The sequence below is a fragment of the Bos indicus genome, chromosome 7 (genome assembly GCF_029378745.1).
Source record: "Bos indicus isolate NIAB-ARS_2022 breed Sahiwal x Tharparkar chromosome 7, NIAB-ARS_B.indTharparkar_mat_pri_1.0, whole genome shotgun sequence".
Classification (NCBI taxonomy): Eukaryota; Metazoa; Chordata; class Mammalia; order Artiodactyla; family Bovidae; genus Bos; species Bos indicus.
In genome coordinates, this window is record NC_091766.1 from 14,957,155 (window position 1) to 14,971,116 (window position 13,962).

A 13,962-nucleotide genomic window follows, 5' to 3' on the forward strand; every position below is an offset into this window, starting at 1 on the left:
GTGCCCTGGCTTCTTGTGTTGGTTTCTCTTATTGTGGAGCAGAGGGGCTTTCATTCTAATCCCAAAGAAAGGCAATGCCAAAGAATGTTCAAACTACTGTACAATTGCACTCATTTCACATGCTAGCAAGGTAATGTTCAAAATCCTTCAAGCTAGTCTTCAGAAGTATATGATCTGGGAACTTTCAGTTGTATAAGCTGGATTTAGAAAAGGCAGAGGAACCAGAGATCAAATTGCAAACATCCATTCGATCATAGAAAAAGCAAGGGAATTCCAGAACCTACTTTTGCTTCATTGACTATGCTAAAGCCTTTGACTGTGTGTAGCACAACGAACTGGAAAACTCTTAAAGAGATGGGAATACCAGAACACCTTACCTGTCTCCTGAGAAAACTGTTTGCAGGTCAGGAAGCCACAGACATGGAACAATGGACTGGTTCAAAATTGGGAAAGGAGTACATCAAGGATGTATATTGTCACCATACTTATTTAACTTATATACAGCGTACATCATGAGAAATGCTGGCCTGGATGAAGCACAAGCTGGAATCCAGATTGCCAGGAGAAATAGCAACAACCTCAGATATATAAATGATACCACTCTAATGGCAGAAAGTGACGAGGAACTAAAGAGCTCTTGATGAGGGTAAAAGAGGAGAGTGAAAAAGCTGGCTTAAAGCTCAACTTGCAAACATCTAAGATCATGGCATCCAATCCCATCACTTGATGGCAAATCAGTCAGTTCAGTCCATTAGTCATGTCCAACTCTTTGGGACCCCATGGACTGCAGCACACTAGGCTTTCCTGTCCATCACCAATTCCCAGAGCTTGTTCAAACTCATGTCCATCAAGTCGGTGATGCCGTCCAACCATCTCATCATCTGTCATTCCCTTCTCTTCCTGCCTTCAATCTTTCCCAGCATCAATGTCTTTTCCAATGAGTCAGGTCTTTGTATCAGGTGGCCTGATAAGAGTAGTGGAAAAATAGATGGGGAAAAAGCAGAAATAGTGACAGATTTTATTTTCTTGGGCTCCAAGATGACTACACATGGTGACTGCAGCCATGAAATTGAAAGACAGTTACTCCCTGGAAGAAAAGCTATGGGAAACCTAGACAGTGTATTAAAAAACAGAGACATCACTTAGCCGCAAAGGTCTGTCTAGACAAAGTTATGTTTTTTCTAGTAATCATGTATGGATGTGAGAGTTGGACCATACAGAAAGCTGAGTGCTGAAGAATTGATGCTTTTGAATTGTGGTTCAGGAGAAGACTCTTGAGAGTCCCTTGGACTGCAAGGAGATCAAACCAGTCAATCCTAAAGGAAATCAGTCCTGAATATTCACTGGAAGGACTGATGCTGAACTGAAGCTTCAATAATTTGGCCATCTGATACGAAGAGCCAACTCACTGGAAAAGACCCTGATGCTTAGAAAGATTGAGGGTAGGAGGACAATGGGGCGACAGAGGGTGTGAGATGGTTGGATGGCATCACCGACTCAATGGACACGGGTTTGAGGAAACTCCGGGAGATGGTGAAGGACAGGGAAGCCCGGTGTGCCGCAGTCCATGAGGTCGCAAAGGATCAGACATAACTTAGCAACTGAACAATAACAACCCAAAGACCTGTCCCACCACTTTCCCTGGTGCACGAAGGGCCTCATTCTGCACCCTAGTTGTTGGTTGTTGACAGGTTGAAGGTCAACAACTGCAGCAGCAAAGATTCAGTCTCTGCAGAGGCAGATGATCAGTGCCCTTGGCAAAGACCAGTTTGTAGTTGACAAGCACATGGTCCCCACTCCCACCCCCACTGACAATAATAAGTAACCATAGCAGCACTGATGTCTGGGAACCAGCTTGTAGGTAATGCCTAGAGTGAGAGTTGCATCCCTTTCCTGTGACTCAGACCCCCAAGCCATCCTGGGGGGTCGGTGGTGTGAGGACTCTTGTCCTCCCCTTTTTATAGATGAGGAAACAAGTCCAGAGAGGGGGAAATCGCTTGCCCAAGGTCACCCCATTAAGGAAGTAGCAGCTTGGCTCCAGAGGTCTGGCTCTTAGCCTTGACTCTTCAGACTTGTGGCTTAATTTCATTGTCAGTAAACACAGTGACGATAATACATGTGATCCAGAAGGTGCTTACAGGGCTTCCCAGGTGGCTCAGTGGTAAATAATCTGCCTGCCAATGCAGGAGACATGGATTTGATCCCTGGGTCAGGAAGATCCCTGAGGAAGATCTCCAGGAGAGGGAAATGAAAACCCACTACAGTATTCTTGCTTGGAGAATGCCATGGACAGAGGAGCCTAGCAGGCTACAGTCCATGGGATTGCAAGAGTTAGACACAACTTAGCGACTAAACCACCACCACAGTATTCTTGCCTGGGAAATCCCACGGACAGAGGAGGCTGGCAGGTTACAATCCATGGGATCGCAAAAGAGTTGGACACGACTTAGCTGACTAAACAACAACAATGCCTGGCACTATTCCAAAGAGTTGTCAAATGTATTTAACTTTTGCAACCTTATGGTTTCCCATTTTACAGATAAGGAAACTGAGAAATGAAGTCACTTGGTCATTATCACCCGTCAAAGAAACAGGCCCAGGATCTAATCCAGATATGGCCAGTTATAGAGCTGGTGCTCTGAGCTGCGGTGTTTTTAAATTGAAAAGTAACACCTGTAGAAGGATGTACAGTCAAATATCATAAAAATGCAACACTTTTTCTCAGTTTGTGTATCCATAAATTTTCCATGTGTACATTTTTTTTTTATGAATGTCAGCATCTTTTACATGCTGTTCTGTACCTTGCTTTTTTTTTTGCCAGTAAACAACTTAGTCTTGTATTTGCCCAAGGCCAGCTGTTACAAGCACTGAGGCCCCAAGACTTCCACAAGGGATGGCGGTAGGGGGAGCCATCCTGCCTCCCAGGTGCTGCCTGCCCCATCCTGCTTCCTGCAGGAGATGGGACAGTAGATAAAGTGTACCCTGCGCCGTCAAGTATCTCCTCAATTTTGTGTGTCAGTCGCTCAGTCATGTCCGACTCTGCGACCCCATGGACTGTAGCCCACCAGGCTCCCCCGTCCCTGGGATTCTCTAGCAAGAGTACCGGAGTGGGTTGCTATTTCCTTCTCCAATGCATGAAAGTGAAAAGTGAAAGTGAAGTTGCTCAGTCGTGTCTGACTCTTAGCGACCCCATGGACTGCAGCCCACCAGGCTCCTCCATCCATGGGATTTTCCAGGCAAGTATACTGTATCTCAAATTGTTTACACTTTAGTACCTGAAAATTTACTCAATTTTGTTTATGGATGCTACACAGTATTTATTTAATGAGCTCCATGGATGAGCAGTTAGGTATTTCAAGTTTCTGGCACCATGGTCAAGGCTGCAATGCCAGACACGGTCAGTCTTTTTGCTTGTCTCTGAGACCTGCAGTTTCGGGTCATGAAGCAGGCAATACCACTTTGTTATTCTTTTACCCCTTGTTTCTGCATTCCCCTGTTACTGCCTGGCCCAGTCAGACTACTTCCCCACCTCCTTTGCTCCTAACTCCTTACTGAGCTACTTCTCTCTGGCTTGTCTATGCCCAGAGTCATCAAATCACTTGTCTTAAAGTTCGTTCCACCTATTATTCCTGGCTTCTTTTCTAGATAATCAGGAATCCCAGTTCTCAGAATCCTCCATTTTGCCTGCAAAATAACGTGTCTTTTCCTAGGGAGAGGATCCGTTGAGTTTCACTGGGTACTCAAAAAGATCCAAGGTGGGCCAAGGTTGAAGAGATAGAGGAACAACGTTGGAGCATTAGCTGCATCAAGAAAGGCCTGAGCAGAAGGTGTTCCAAGGAGAGAGTACGGCGTTTGCAAGGGCATCGAGACATGACTTAACAGGAATGAAAATGGAATTCACCGTGGCCTCGCTAGACTACCTCTCCGTGGGAAGCACTAACCGCTTGACTTTCAAAGTATATTGAGACCTTCAAAATATGTTGGGACCCCGCGCAGGGAGCTGATTTGCAAGTTCACGGCTGAGATGCATTCTGAGACTTGTAGTTTCTTTAGAGCCCAGAAACAGAAGTGACTATCAGCACTGAGTCCTACCACTAGGCGGCGCGCGTTGCCGCGTACTGTGGACCTATCCTCTGCTCCAGAAGACCCTACTTGACATACATTCACAGGCTAGAACGGGGCGGGGGGGCGGGGCTGGGGGAGGGGGAGGTTCTTTGATGGACAGATAGAGCTTTCAATCAGAGTCAAGATTTGGATGTTAAATCCCACCCTATTTGACTTGTTGGGTGATGGAAGGGAGTGATATTTATATAAACCAATGGGAAATTTTTAGGGAACTAAATAGAGTCAAGCGAAGAACCGATTCCTAGTATCATTGGCCAGCCTTGTTGACTGGTGGGTCTGCTTGCCAATAAGACTGGCGGATATTCCTTCTATCCGGGAACACCCCGTAGTAGGCGGGGCCAACATGCGTTTTCCCGAAACACCGCCTCCCGGCCAAGACAACTCGCTTGCCGCTGCTATTGGCTCTTGCACAATAGCGACAGTTCTTGCGCCCAATGAATCAGAGAATAGGCCCCAAGGGGCGGGCTCACTCGGCCATCGGCCCGTGCCTCATTTTCATTGGTTTGTGTGCAGGAGTGACAGCCCAGCCGACCAATCGGAGTGGGTGCGAGGGTTTTTGGCGCAGCCCCAGGGCTCCGGCGGGAGGTCGGTCGGGTCGGGTGTCGCTTGAGAACCGGATGAGGCGGCGACCGTGAGGCCGAGCCGGGAGCGGGCGTCGCGCCGAGGCCCGGGCGGGCGGGGAGCAACGGCCGCGGACGCCGCGGGGCCGCGTCGTTGAGGGACAGGGGCGGGCGAGGAGCGCGGGTCGCTCGGGCCGGGGACACCGGCGCCATGGGCAACCGCGGGATGGAAGAGCTGATCCCGCTGGTCAACAAGCTGCAGGATGCCTTCAGTTCCATCGGCCAGAGCTGCCACCTGGACCTGCCGCAGATCGCCGTGGTGGGCGGCCAGAGCGCCGGCAAGAGCTCTGTGCTCGAGAACTTCGTGGGCCGGTGAGCGAGCTCGGTGGCGACGGCGGGCGGGCGGCGGCCTACGGCGCGGAGGGCGGACTGGGAATGGCGCGCCCTGCGCCGCCGGCGTAACTGCGGCGCTTGCGTGCCCGCGACCGGGACGGGGACAGGGGGGCGGGCCCTGTGGGACGCCCTGAGTGGAGGGCTCCCTGCAGGGGCTGGGGAGCCGGCTCAGACCTGAGGGGTGTCCCACGCGCTGGGGGGCGTGGGCCAGGAAGTGCAGTGCAAGACCTCTGACTCTCTGGCCCCCAGCTCTAGTGGGTGAATTCTACCATCTGGTTGTCTGTCTGTCCTGAACCTGTCTCCTGGATATTTTCTGGGCCGATCCCCGTGGTCTGGCCGGCTGTTCATTGATTTGGAGCAGTTCCTGTCGTCTGGCTTGCTGTCTCTCTGTCCTGGATAGGCTTCCCCGCCACCACCATTTGGCTGTCCATCTGTCCAGGACCGCAGGGCAGCCCCCTGCTGCCTGGCTAGCTAGCCAGAAGGCCCTGTCCTGTCTGGTTGCCCATCCGTACCCCTCACAGACTTAGCGCTTCCTCTGTTGGGTTACCCAGCTGGCCTGTGCTGTCTGACTGGCTGGCTGGACCCTGGGAGATCCTGTTGTCTGGCTCTCCTGGGCTGCCTCTTCAACTTGGTGCCTGGCGAACGCTGGCTCCTCGCTTCCAAGTGGATCCTTTTGTCTTTGTGTCCTGGTGTCAGTCCTTCTCGTCTCCCTGACCCCACTTCTGGGCAGGGGACGAGAGGAGCTTGCAGAAGAGAAGGGGCTGAAGGGTGAGACTTGAACTCCTCTCCTCTGGAATTGGAAGTAGGACCCTGGGGGGCAGACTTTCTCCAGGAGTCTTTCCTGGCCCATGTCAGGTTGCCTGCAGGGCCCTGGAACATAGGGACCAGCCCCCAAGCCAAAGCCTGCATGGTGGGGGTCCTTCTTGGATCCTGAGAAGGAACTTCTGGCCTGATCAGGCTGCAGTGGCAAGAGCTGGGATATAGGCTTCCCTGGGAAGCCCCGAGAAGTTTCAGTTTGCCCATCTGTCCAGTGGACAAATTCCAGTCTGGGCTGTTTCCAGGATTCACAAAGCTAATGGAGGAAAATGGGCCCTGTGGCCACTGAGGGTGCTTACCTCTCCCCTCTCCTCCCCCCCACCTCTTTTCCTTCTGCCTCCCAGAAGGGGGGCCACTTCTCCATTCTGGGAAGGACTCCATTTGTGACTGTGGCTGCCAGATGATAATGTCATGGCGGTTGGTGGTTTACTCGTGAAGTCCCGTGTCTGACTCTTTGCGACCCCGTGGGCTGTAGCCCACGAGGCCTCCTGGTCCATGGTATTTCCCAAGCAAGAATACTGGAGTGGGTTACCATTTCCTCCTCCAGGGGATCGTCCCGACTCAGGGATCGAACACTTGTGTCCTGCATTGCTGGCAGATTCTTTACCGCTCAGCCAGCAGGGAAGCCCTGATAACATCATAGTCATCATCATGTTCATGTTGTTGTTGTTATCAGTGTTAAAAAGGTTCATCCAGCAGCCCCCAAGCTGACTTCTCTCTTGGTTCAGCTCAGAAAAGACTTGCTGTTTGCCCAAGGCCACCAGGCTGGCGCTCAGTGGAGCCCAGCTGGGTGCCCAGCCCTGCCCCGCCTTCACAGTGGCCTGGGATTTTGCTCCCAGCGGCATGAATTTCCTCCTTTGCTACTGTGTCTCTGGCAAAATGCCCTCTTTCTACTGTGGCGGAAAGGTATGGACTTGGGATCAGCCCAGCCTGGGTCCCCTGCTTGGCCATCTTCCTGCCTACCCAGGCTTCCGGTGGGTGTCTGCAAAGCTCTGTCCATTTCATCTGCCTCGTGACCCTGCACAGGTTGTTTGACCTCTCTGAGCCTCAGTTTTCCCACCAGAAAGAGGGCCGATGGACCCTTAACAGGACTTGGAAGGATGCAGTGACATGGTGTGTTAAAAGAGTTTACTTGACATAGTGCCTGGCACCTAGTGGGTCTCCTTGGATGGGGCTGTTGCTCACTAGGCTGGTTCCGTTCATGGGTGTGTGTATGCTTAGTTGCTCAGTCAGGTCAACTCTTTGTGAGTCTACGGACTGTAGCTCTCAGGCTTCTCTGTCAATGGGATTTCCCAGGCGAGAATACTGGAGTGGGTTGCTATTTCCTTCTTCAGGGGGTCTTCCCAACCCAGGGATCAACCCCAGGTCTCCTGATTTGCAGGTGGATTCTTTACTGGCTAAGCCACCAGGAAAGCCCTGGTTCCTTTCATATCAATAACCAAAGCTGCTGCTGCTGCTGCTGCTAAGTCACTAAAGTCGTGTCTGACTCTGTGTGACCCTATAGACGGCAGCCCACCAGGCTCCCCCGTCCCTGAGATTCTCCAGGCAAGAACACTGGAGTGGGTTGCCATTTCCTTCTCCAATGCATAGCTAGTCAGAATTAAAGTGCTGTGAAGTTACACACTGGACTTCGCTGAAGCCTCATGAGGCCGGCACCATCACGATCCCATTTTCCAGAGCAGAAAACTAAGGCCCAAAGAGCTGAGCATTCTTACAAGAGGTTGTTCAGTGAAGGATCAAGGTCTCTGGGCTGGGGAAACCCAGGGTCTCTCTCCCATCTCCACCTCTCATCAATCCCTCTGTCCCTCACCGTTCCCTCCCAGCCACCCTGGAACCTGGCGACTGCCAGCTGCTACCGAGCTGGCTCCTGTGGCAACCTCCTGAGCCTGCAGCGTGGCATCGGTCATTATGGGCATTGACTCAGGGGTCGAGAACTAAAGCTGTGAAAGGGCCTCTCTTTGGATATGGGGTTCTCAAACAAAGCCAACTTCTTTTTACTTATGGAACATGGGTAAGGCTCCTCAGCTACAAAGCCCTGACACGGGGGATGGCAAGCAGGCCTCGCTTTAAATCCCCCTGCCTGCTTCTTTCTGTGACTGGCTGAACCGTGCTGCAGCCAGGGACTCGACTCTTTCTGTGTACATTAGATCTGCACAGAGCATCTCCCGGCTGGTTTCAAGGGACAGACAGGAGAGCACATCTTCCGGCTCTGTGCCTGGAGCATGGCTGCTGCATTTCCTTGCCTCCTCCCAGTGGATTTTTTAAGATCGTGGTCCAAGTGAGAATAGACCTGTTAGCTCAGCTTGGGAGACAAGCAGGAGAGGGAGGCAGAGGTCAAGTCCTCCAGCTCAGAGTCTTGATCCTGTGAGTCTTTGCTTCTGAGCCTCACTCTCCCCAACTGGGGAATGGGGCTGTTAACAGTGTCTACTCATGGGCCCCATGCAGGCCACCAGGCTGGGTGTGCTTCACCTCTTAGGGCATTGAGGGTGGAGTGAGGATTTAAAATCTCTTAACAAAATTTTTTTTAATTTAAAATTTTATTTTTGGTTGCCCTGGGTCTCCATTGCTGTGTGTGGACTGTCTCTAGTTGTGGCGAGCCGGGGCTGTTCTTCATTGTGGTGGACGGACTTCTTTTTGCAGTGGCTTCTGTTATTGTTGAGCACAGGCTCAGTAGTTGTGATGTGAGCTCTGTTGTCCCCTGTAGGCAACTGTGTAGAATCCTCCCAGACCAGGGATCAAACCTGTGTCCCCTGCATTGGCAGACAGATTCTTAACCACTGGACCACCAGGAAAGTCTGAATTTACAGTTTTAAATGGAGGGTCAGGGAAGGCCCACGTGGGAAGGTGACATTTGAGCAGAGACCTGAGGAGGTAAGGGAGGACTCACCAGTGTAATCTGCAGGAAGAGCGTCCAGGCTGTGGGAACGACTGCTGCAAAGGCCCTGAGGTGGGAGAGTGCTGAGCACAGTGGGAGAGGAGAGGAGATGAGCTTAGTGGGGTACCGGGGTGGGGTGGGGTGCATGCCACGTGGAGCCCTGGGGGCCAGGGATCGCTCTGGGGAGAGGGAGTGCTGCTCGTCACGCTGTTCGGATGCTTCTGGACCTGGTCCTGGGCAAGCTGTGGGCCCTCAACTTTGATTTCCAGCGCTGCCTCAGTAATGCAGTGCCTATAAGCACATGTGGGCCTGGTGCCATTTTTCTTTTAACAAGGAGTAGCTGCCCACAGGTGCAACCATTTCCAGCTGCATTTCCGTTCGGTCTTGGGTGACGGATCCCTGCAGAGAGACATAACTGTACCAAGAGGCCATCCTGGGCACACAGTGGGTGCCAGGTGAATGCATGTCGGATGAATGTTGGTTCACTCTCCTGCCAGACTGAGGGGTGGGTGCATGGTTTGCCCTTTGGGCTTGTTTGTCCCTTAGCACATCTTGGGGGTTCAGAGATGCTTGAAAATGACAGCTGCTGTTTCCAAGGCCCTCCCTGTTGGGCAAGGCCAAAGTGCTTTTGCCTGTGTGGTCTGTAGGACCCAGGCCACCTGGATCAGGGAGAGTCCCAAGGGCCTGTGGGAAGGTGGCCGTCCATCAGCTGAATGACCTCACTTCTTCGACTCAGTTTCCTTGTCTGGAAAATAGGGATTGTGTGGTCCCTCCTGGGAGCAGGCTGAGATTTCAAACGGGCTAATAAGCCTTGTGAAAATATTAGACTGGTGCCGTTTTGTACAGTCCTGGGTCAGGACTGTCAAAGATCAGTTGTTAATTTCTCTTTTCTGAAAGAAAAGGAATTCGTGGTTATGTTGTTAATACAAGTAATGCCTCTTTTTAGCACAGCCACTTATTAAGCCTCTATCAATGTAGTTTGAGCTGTGGGGATGAGTTAGAACCAGCTGGTGAACCAGGTCCTGAAATGCTAGTGGGGGCCTGTTGGCTGCTGTTTCTAAGTGGGAATGGTGTATGTGAACAAGTACTTGGCTGTGAGAGTTTCTTAACATTCGTTCCGTGTACAATGGTGGGAAGTCGGGAGCAGAAAGGCCCAGCAGTAGCCAGTTGACTCCTAGCCAATGTGTCCAGACACAACCCCCTGCAAAACAGCTTCTCAGAGCGATCTAGAAGAGGATTTAATGACCCAGAAGGAAAGAGTGAAGGGAGAGGGGGGCGGCAGAGGATGAGATGGTTGGATGGCATCACCGACTCGATGGACGTGAACTTGGGGAAACTCCAGGAGATGGTGGAGGACAGGGAAACTGGCAGGCTCAGTCCGCGGGGTCGCAAAGAGGTGGACACGACTTACACAACAACAACAACAAGTGTGTGAGACCTGTTAGGGCCCAGACCAGGTGGACGTGCGACCCCATCTCATTCCAGACCGTGGTATTTTCATAGTAAAAAGCCTGGGAAAACGTACAGCTCCGAGCCCTACCTGTGGGTTGTCTCCCCACGTGATTGTTGGTTCTTTTTTGCTCTCTGGGGGTTATGTTTATCACCGGGAAGACAGATTTCTCCAGAACTCAGCTGTGGGCTGCTCAAATGCTTTTCAGAGTTATTTGTCTGGGATAATGGCCCTCACTAGGTACATGGGTTGAAATCCCCTGGTGATAAGTCCAGTTGATTGTGAGTGAGGGCAGAGGGCGGCCTCTCGGATGGTTCTAGATTCGGAGTTTTCAAAGGTAGGGCGAGTGTAAGGGGCGGGCGCAGCACAGAACCCTGGGTCTCTCTGGTGTGTGCATTTGGCTCAGAGACCCATCTGCCAAGCTTTTGCCCAATTTGAATGAAAATGCCTGAAATTACAGGCCCCTCCACTGCAGGAAAAAAATGGGGACATCGGCTAACCCTTAATTTACTGGGGTTGCCAACCGCATGCTGTAATTAAGCCCTTATTGTGTGAAAGCTTCGGAAAAACGCAAGCCGATAATGAGATATTTATAGGCCATTAGCAACGATCTGAATAAAGGAAAAAAACGCCCTGCCTCTGAAGCAAAATGGCACTAGGGAGGAAAGACTCCTCCTCCCCGCTGTGTTTGTGGTTTCTGTTAGTATTGGCAGCGAGGTGCCTGCGAGGTGCTGGCGATTCTTCCCTTTGCAGTCGTCCTCACCTTGAACAGGGAGCAGGGTGGCCCTTTCGGTTTCACCTGCTGCTGGATGTTCATGACCCGGGAAGGGCTGATGTTGGTGAAGAATCACCGGGTGCCGGGACCCAGGGACTTAGGTCTACAGTCTGACTGCGTGGTCTCAGCAGTCCTGGGGGGCAGATACTGCTCTTCCCATCCCTGCTTTACAGGTGGGGAAACTGAGGCCTGAGAAGGGAATCGACTTGAAGTCACACAGGGAGGAGGCAGGAGTGGGGCCTGAGGCAGGCTTGCCTCCTTCAGAGCCCACTGTTCAGTGGGGTTGGCAAGGTGTGGTGATGGCTTTTGACAATCAGGTCATTAGTGGACGCTACGATGCTTGTATCAGGGTCGGGCTGGGTTGTCGAATGGAATGACTTCTGGTTTTGGGGATCTTTGGAGGCTATTAGCCATGTGTCCGACAGCTTCGGGATGCTGGGGACCCAATGGGGACCGAGATGGACAGAGCCCAGCAGAATGGTTAAATTAGCAGTCACATTCTAAAGATAGAGAAGTACAAGGAAAATGATGGCGAGGAGTGAGAGAGTGACTGAGCAGGGGCTGCTTCCATGAGGAGGTTGGGATGGGCCCTGCCATGGAGCCAGCCCCTGAAGACCCCTGGGAAGGGTGTCCCAGGCAGAGGGCTCCGCAGGTGCCTCCTTCAGGTGTGGAAAGGGAACTGAGTCGAAGGCAAGACCACTGGGCACATGCTGCTGCTGCTGCTAAGTTGCTTCAGTCGTGTCCGACTCTGTAACCCCATAGACGGGAGCCCACCAGCCTCCCCCGTCCCTGGGATTCTCCAGGCAAGAACACTGGAGTGGGTTGCCATTTCCTTCTCCAGCTGGGTACATGAGGGTCAGGAAACTGCCTGTCAGATGTCTGCTTTTCCTGAATTTTAATTGTAAAAATAGAACACTGAAGACCACATTCTCAGAAAAAGGGAAACCCTGACACAGGAGGAGGATACACTGCACACCCCGTCCCTCCCTTCCAGCTCCACACGGGAACACCATTGTCAGCTTGGTGTATATCCTGCCAGACCCCTCTCTCGCTTACATACCAATGGACAAAGTACACAGCACTGTTTGTGGTTGCTTCTTTTTCAGGCACGTCTTCTTTCCAGAACCAGGGCTACCCTGTTTATATCTTTCAGCAGCTTGTTTTTCCACCGCCCAATGCATCCTAGCGGTCCTTCCCTGTTGGAATGTTTGTAACTCTGCTTAGAGCTTCCTGACCTCGCTAGAAGAGTGAAGATGAAGGCGGGGGGCCAGCGGGAGTCACTGCAGCCGTCCCGATGAGAGAGGACAGCGCGGTCACAAGTGCTGTCTGTCACAATCCAGGCGGGGACCTGGGCACAGTCACCTCACCCGCTTTGAGGCCAAGGCTTGATCTCTGTTTCCTGGTGGGGAAACTGAGTCCCCGAGGTTTGCCCCAGTGGCCAGAGCCCAGAGGCTCGAGCTTCATGTGAGTCCCCTTCCCCCAAGGCCTGCTGGCCCATATCTAGAGTAGCATCCTTACCCCTGGCTTCGTTGGACTCTCCAATCCCCGTTTTCCCCTTGGTTCGGTCTGTACAAGGTCCAGTTTCCACTCCTGCACAGCGGTTCTACTTCACAGTGGCCTCAGAAGTTTCTGGTACGAGGCCAAGTTTTGAGGAATAATCTGAGCCCTCGTGGGGTCCCTGCAGTGCCCACTGGGGTGTCCGGGTGCTCAGCTGCCCGAGTTGCCTCCCCTCGTGGCGATCGGAGCACAGCTCTGTTCTTCCTCTTGCACTGAATGGACTTTCTGTGCCCTTGACGCACTCAGCGTGGGCCAGGCACTGGGTACTGTTGGTACGGCACCTCAGCTTGGCCCCTTTTTACATATGAGACAGTTGAAGGGGTGGAAATGGGGCAGGCCAAGGAAGGACAGAAGAACCCTATCCTGCCCCCCTTGTTCACTCTACCCATATCTGTTCTCAGTGGAGAGTGGTGCCCCCATGGTGAGCGGCAGAGTCTGGGTTTGAATAGGGATGTCACAGTGAGTGAGGCCTGAGGGGTCCTTCTGTCGGGAGGCACTTCTCGGTTAGAAGTGAGTGGAGGCAGAGGCCCCTTAGGGAGCCTTGGCATTGGAATGGTGGTCAGGGAGTACTTCTTAGAGGAGGCAGTAGGTCTCTCTGCCTAGACAGGTAAATAGAGACCTTTGTGCCCATCCTGCCTGGCGTGGGCCCCTGCTGAAAGCTCAGGGCCTGTTTTCCACAAGGCAGTCTCCTCTCTTTTTCACAGCTGCGTAATACTCCACAGCACAAAGCCGCCTTTAGTTTTTTCACCAGCCTCTTGGTGATGGATGCTCAGGCTGCTTCTATTCACCCGCTCCCAGGATTTGCACGTGGATAGGGGGCACCTGTGTAGGACATGGGAGAGGAGTGTGTGGGGAGACTGATGGCCAGGCTTGGGTGTGGAGGCCAGGATGCCTCCCAGCAGCTGCTCCCCTGGGTTGGATGAGTGGACTCAGGATTGACCAGAGAGTCCTGCCTGATGCCCCCACATTGGTGTGTGCACTCTTCACCCCTCCCACCCCTTCCACAGCCTGGACCGCTGCATTGCCTCTGCCCTGGTCCCCTGGCAGACCCCCCGCCACAGCATCCAAACGGAACCTGTGAACACCCGAGTCTGGGCATGTCCCTCTTCTGCCTACCACCCTCTGTGGCTCCCATCTCACTTGGGGTAAACGTCCAGGTCCTCCCCTTGCCCCCAACACCTCCCCACCCCCGCTGCTCCCACTCCCCCAAGCTCATCCTAGCAGCCACATGGCCTCTTGTTTGCCCCTCAAGCACCCCCCACAGGGTTACGCCTACCCAGGGCCTTTCCCTTCCTTCCTCCACGTCTCGTCTTGGTCCAGAGGTCTCCACATTCTGCTCCTCTCTTCTTGGGTGGATCCTTGCTCAAACCTCACCTCCCTGAGAGGCTGGCCCTGACCTACCCCAGTCACT

The 13,962-nt window shown here is 52.7% G+C and overlaps 1 protein-coding gene across 12 annotated transcripts in view; it reads left to right on the forward strand.

The window, feature by feature from the left end:
* The first annotated feature begins 4,769 nt into the window (after positions 1-4,769).
* DNM2 (dynamin 2) overlaps positions 4,770-13,962 on the forward strand; it is an 89,685-nt gene continuing 80,492 nt past the window's right edge. For 4 of the 12 annotated variants that reach the window (XM_070792841.1, XM_070792831.1, XM_070792837.1 and 1 more), the window contains exon 1: positions 4,772-5,057. In XM_070792841.1, coding sequence (XP_070648942.1) covers positions 4,897-5,057 — 161 coding nt within the window. In that variant the 5' untranslated portion in view covers positions 4,772-4,896. Of the gene's footprint in view, positions 5,058-13,962 lie in introns of all 12 variants that reach the window. The other 8 variants (XM_070792834.1, XM_070792835.1, XM_070792840.1 and 5 more) reach the window with 5 other exon arrangements.